The sequence below is a fragment of the Lagenorhynchus albirostris genome, chromosome 1 (assembly GCF_949774975.1).
Source record: "Lagenorhynchus albirostris chromosome 1, mLagAlb1.1, whole genome shotgun sequence".
Taxonomy (NCBI): domain Eukaryota; kingdom Metazoa; phylum Chordata; class Mammalia; order Artiodactyla; family Delphinidae; genus Lagenorhynchus; species Lagenorhynchus albirostris.
Genome location: NC_083095.1, coordinates 15,374,520 through 15,380,519, shown reverse-complemented (window position 1 = coordinate 15,380,519; position 6,000 = coordinate 15,374,520). Strand labels below are relative to the sequence as shown.

Sequence of the window (6,000 nt, the reverse complement as noted above, 5' to 3'; positions counted from 1 at the left end):
ACTGGAAAGAGATGGTTTAGCTTATTCCACATGAAATCTTGATGGAAAGCAAATTCCCTAAATTTACATCTAAAAGAATTCCTTTAAAATGTCTGATTTTTTAAATGATTTACAATAAACAGTAATTCTTTATATTTTAATACATGTAAAGTTTCATATTATGTATAATATGGACATTTATATTTTCTTAATGTTGTGAACATTAACTTATCAACCCATTTAACCCATTATCTTTCTGGGAATTTCTAAGGAAGCACAGCTTCTGTTTTAATCCTGCCAAAATGTTTTAAAGGCTAAATTCTAGGGTTTTCTGAATATTTCACAGTAGATGTTCCAGAAGAATATATGTAATAATGATTGCAATTAACATTTCAAATCATACTCTAAAATGAATACTTCCTGTGTTCAAAACTACCAACTAGAGTATTTTATCAAAAGAGTCCACTAATCAGGAAAACTGATGCCAGAGATGCCAACAATGATCAGTGGAAAACACTGGTTTATAACCTACTTTTTGTGAAAATGTATATTTGGGTAATGTTGATATGAAATTAAGAATATCAACGAACTAAAAGACACTAAAATACTGAAGCACTGTGTAAGTCTGGCAGACAGAACATCCTCAACTCAGACATAGTTGAGCCTATGGAAACCTCATTGTTCTACAGTTTGCTCTTGAAAATCACATTACTTCAAAGTCTAGTAATGTAGATTTATTTTTATTCAGAAATACTTTCATATTCACTAACTGTTAATTAAAAGTTTAAAAATTCAAAAGGGACACAAAAAAATTACATGGGTCTTAAAGCTATGACAAACATGCAAGTTTTAAGAGTGACATTTACACAGTGTAATTTAGCCCTCATAAGTAATTTTCTTATAATCAAATTATTACAACAGGAACACAAACATACCATATATTACTCTTTAGATTTTGTTTTACAGTATGTTCTTGTCAATGGGACACTTCAAAATGTTTAAACCTGACAGAAAAGCATTTTTTAAAAAACGTACCATAGAAGAAAAAAAGCATCAGAAGTACTCTACATGGTGTGGAGATGGGAAATATTACAATAAAAAACTCTTATTCCATTCTCCTGAGGAGCTCTTCCTGAATATTTGCACTTGGGTCTATTGTTCTTTAAACAATTCTAGATTTAAGATCAATTCTTTGTTCCCAAGTGAGAAACATGCCCACTTTCAATATTCATTTTCATCAATACCGTCTGAATTTTCCTCTCAGGTGGCTGGTTTCTGGGTCAGAGTTCGGCAGATACACACACTGTATAAAGGAAATCCTGATTTACAGCTAATGACACACACTTAGCGGTGACAATAATGAGTTAAACTGCTTTAGGAGTTAACACGGGAATCAGAACTATCCCTAGGATATTGTAATTTGGGGAAATAATCCTGGATTTGACATTTCAGAAACTCTATGTTGTGGAGACGCAGCCTCAAGAAGGAAGAAAGAGATGGCTGCTCAGCTAAACGGACCAGTTCGTCCTTCCTTACCTCTTCAGCTCCCATGTGACCAGGCCATGCCAGCCTGGCCTGGTCCTGCCCCCTGGGATGGGCCTACATGGGACTGGGGGGAGCAGAGCTAAAGTTGACCTCAGGTGTGAAGTTAAAGGATTAAGGAGCCAAAGTTCCGGTACATCTTGAACACCACAGTCATCTCTGGGGGGCCCCGCAAGTCTGGGCCGTGGTTTTGGGAGATGAGGTAAGACTATTACTAACACTTCCCTTCTTTCAACAAAAAGAAAATAAAGCCTCTTCAAGGCTTCTTTTTTTTTTCCGGTACGCGGGCCTCTCACTGTTGCGGCCTCTCCCGCTGCGGAGCACAGGCTCCGGATGCGCAGGCTCAGCGGCCATGGCTCACAGGCCCAGCCGCTCCGCGGCATGTGGGATCTTCCCGGACCGGGGCACGAACCTGTGTCCCCTGCATCGGCAGGAGGACTCTCAACCACTGCACCACCAGGGAAGCCCCAAGGCTTCTTTTAATCATCACATAAACCTGATTTGTCAAAAAAAAGAAGAGAGGTGCAGGTGGAAGAACTTCAAGGAAACAGAGCGAGTCACTGCCAGTGATGGGCCCTGAATTTCCTGGGGATACCTTCCTCGGGAGGTCAGCCCCCAGACTCTTCCCAAGCCCCCCACTCTCCATGCCAGCATCTCAGTCTGAGTATATAACACTGCATTTTCTGTAAAGACAAAGGCAGCTTGCATTTACCATCTTGCATGTACACTGCACTTACTCTTGTCCTAGTCATCCTACATACTCATTCCTGATCTCTTCCAAAACACTTTCAATATGTCCGTGGTTACTGTTTCACCTATAAAGCAACACATATATTAAAAACTCAGATTTATTGTTTTCAACAACAAAAAGTGCTTAAAACCATCTTATGCAACTGTTTTTCACTTCATTTTCAACCAATAAAATCAAACTCATTTGGGTTTATGAATAATACTGAAAAAAATAGTGAATCTGATTATTTTCATACATTTTAAATAATGTGCCTTCATTCCCAACTTTAACGTACATTAACTGACTCATCTCAGTACCTTAATGAGCTGAACTCTTGTTTAGAAAATACAGAAGGTACAAATATATAGAATTTTTAGGATAAAAAATTTTCTGAATATAAAAATGTTTTCTATGTTTCAAAATAACACTTTTAGATTCTTCTTGTAGCTTGGGGTTTGGTAACTACACTGTTAAGTACCCAAGATTTTTTTAAAATAACAAAAGATAATAACATAGTTTTAAATACAAAGTTATATAGGAACTACTCACATCTGTGGATCATCCCCATGGAAAGTTCAGTTTCTTAATAAGAAAACCCCAAATATTTTAGTCATAAAATAAAATTCCATTATCAAAAACTAGTTTAAGATAGAAACCTATACGCCTTAGTGATTGCCAGAATTGCCCAGCGTAGCTTCAGCGAAATAGAGAATTATCTAGAAAATACAATCTCCAAATGTGTGCAAGTACTGCAAATCGGACAGATCAGAGCGGGGCAACGCCCTCAGAACCAAGTCCTTCCTCTTCGGCATCTTTCCCAGGTTAAACCCCCTCTTCAGCCTTGTGCTCTGCATACTTCCTTCCATGTGCCACCATGCATCCCGTCACTTACGTCCTGATGTAGCATTCCGCGTGCACCGAGTGGAGGAGAGAGCATGAGTTCGGCAAGCACTTTTTTTTTCCGCTGTAAACGCTTCACATGATCGGGTCCCCGTAGGAAGTTGTGGGAGCTTATATGAGCCTTGAGCTTTTCAGGAACTGAATGAGAACTCGGTATACGAAAGTGTACTGGCAGAGGGTCTGCACCATCATCATTCTCTGTTGCCTCAGCATGTCCAGCACCCGTGGGATGTCCAGCACCTAGATTGAGAGAAGCAGTGATGAGGGTAATGCACACCCTGAGGGGGGGAGCGAGCGTCCTAGCAGAAATGTGGCTTCAATCAGAGCATTAGCATCTTCAATAGAGAATCCCCGAGGACGTTTGTTCAGAAAGAGCTGTCAGGTCACTAGGTCCCTCTCCTCCCTGGCCTTGTGCCCAGCCCACCTCTTCCCTCATCAGCAGGGGAAATAAGCACCTCGTTGTGTTCCAGACAGGCAATCATGATCTCTGACAAAATAACGACGCCAGTCCGTCCCACGCCAGCGCTGCAGTGGACCAGTAACGGAGGGTTGGGGCTTTTTGGTTCACTTGTACTATTTGTATGGCGTCGAACAGACTGGATCTCTTCAAGGTATGCTGTGAAATATCAATGAAACAGAAAAATACAAAGGGATTAAGGCCTATCAAATTGACAATTTTCAGATCATCTCCACTGACTGAGAAAACTCCAGATACAGAGCACCAGGTGCCAATTAACCAACCCCAACTATTAACTGACAGTGTGATCTTGGGCAAGTCCCTGACTCCTCCTGGGCTTCCGTTTTCTCATCTACAAAATGAAAAGGAGGAGAAACTCTCTAGGAGTCAGTAATGGCATTCTACTCATTACCAAATTACGCTTTAAAACCTCTTCTGTTAAGCCTCCCCTAAACACTTGAAATTTTTATTTTAAAACAAGCCCACAGCTTACATGGGACAACATAAAGGAAATACAGGAAATGTTTCAGGAACTTAAGTCTTCCTCTCTGTGGTGGATTTAACAGCTCTGGCAAAGGCTGTGCTGGGAATGAAGATACTTACATAAAAATCCCTTGAGGTCCTCTGGACAGCCATGCTCAGGCCAGTCTGTGTACTGGAGATGCCACACCGTCCTCTCCTGCCCCGTGAGAAGGTGCTTCATCTTCAAGCCCGTGGTGGCATAGCAGCCAGAGTCTGTGCGGAACCGGGTGGTGATCTTAAACCTTCCATAGGTGACAGTGTTGTGCCTGGAACCAAGGCGTGGCCAATACCTAAAGCTCTTCTCCCTTCCACCCTCCTGTTAGAGACAAGTGCAGTTAAAACACAATACAAGAGCCAGCAAAGGATGCCCCTCACAGAGAGCATGTCTGAAACTCAGAACTGCAACCTTACCCTGCCCTTTTCTCTAAAAGTCAAGATTACACATGATCAACATAAACTGTTTTTCTGAGGCTGAGAAAATCAATTAAGAGAAATGAGTACTTACCTCTTCTGCTGTCACCATTGCTATAATTGCAATTCCCTGTTCCCACACCATCTGCCAAAAGTCCTGACAGGTATTTTGTAATGGTCCCTGAGTGGCAATATAATCCCATTCAATTCCACTGACAGAGACCTGAAATTAGAAAAGGTTTTAAAAGAAATTAATATGTATGTGTATAATACATGTATATACATTTGTTCATGGTAACATGAAAAAAGCAAACTGAAATATTCAGCAGAATAAAGAAAGACTTTTATCTTATTCTTTTTCCTTATTAGTGCCATTTCCATTACTGATATCTTTATAAACGTATGCGCTATGAATTCACATAATATCTATGTGACCTAGGGCAATTTCCTTAAGCTCTCCAAATTTCAATTTTCATCTATACAATAAAAATATTCCCTACCCTCATGTTGTCAGGATTAAGCGAGCCAATATGTATGGTGCCCTGCACATGATAGGTTCTTAATAAATTATTGTTATTGCTGCTGTTAGGTTCTTCTCATAAAAATAATATCAACGTCATCATATCCCAAATCTCAAACACAATTTTCCCTCGTGAAGTACTACACACACTGGATCAAGTACTAGCAATTGAGTCAAAACCTAAGTTAAACATCAAATTTCTAGGGGAAAAAAGTCTTCGTACCTAAGGAGTTCACCTCTGAACTTCTGAGTCAGGATCACCCTCCATACTAAATTTCCGCTTAGGATTTAACCTCCTTGAAAACAGTCTAATATAATAATTACAGGATTTGTAGTCAGGAAATCTGGGTTAAATCTCGGCTCCCCCACTGCTGAGTGACGACCATAACCGCTTTCCGAGTGCCCCGAGTGTAAACCCTGGGCCACGCACCCTTTCCACTCATGCCCCCATTTAAGGCTGCAGCCTGAGTCACACCCCCATCCTCCCACTGGGCCCGTGGTGGGTGGCACCAGGCACCACAGCGAACAAGAACCAGGGAGGAAGGATCTGATGGGGAGCAAAATGGGGGAGGTCAGCACTTCCTTATTCAGAGATAAGTACAACGAGGTCCCACACTGCTAAGTGGTCGATCCACGAATTCCGAAGTCAGACTCCTTCCACTGTTCTTCGGGCTGTCTCTGAAGATTCTGAAATACCACCACAGAACCACAATGTTATTCAACCCTCATCCACCCAGTCATGGGAGACTGGCTCAGCTATTCCAAAGAGATGCTCAGTTTTTAAATAACTTATGCCCATGTTTAAAAAGCTTGTGCACAAATTCCCAAAGACCATCAAGGGTACTGGCTTTCACAGGCAGACTGCTGGGCCTCTACAAAGGCTTAAGTGTGAAACGGCTCTCATCAAACATCACTTGCAAACTAAATAAAATGTGGGAA

General features: G+C 41.1%; 1 protein-coding gene across 3 annotated transcripts in view; it reads right to left on the bottom strand.

Annotated features, from left to right (window-relative positions):
* Positions 1 to 703: 703 nt before the first annotated feature.
* PTPN21 (protein tyrosine phosphatase non-receptor type 21) overlaps positions 704 to 6,000 on the bottom strand; it is a 67,460-nt gene continuing 62,163 nt past the window's right edge. For 2 of the 3 annotated variants that reach the window (XM_060124205.1, XM_060124278.1), the window contains 4 exons: positions 4,636 to 4,764; positions 4,212 to 4,446; positions 3,607 to 3,767; positions 704 to 3,391 (listed from right to left, as the gene is read on the bottom strand). In XM_060124205.1, coding sequence (XP_059980188.1) covers positions 3,263 to 3,391; positions 3,607 to 3,767; positions 4,212 to 4,446; positions 4,636 to 4,764 — 654 coding nt within the window. In that variant the 3' untranslated portion in view covers positions 704 to 3,262. The remainder of the gene's footprint in view (positions 3,392 to 3,606; positions 3,768 to 4,211; positions 4,447 to 4,635; positions 4,765 to 6,000) is intronic. The other variant, XR_009535669.1, reaches the window with a different exon arrangement.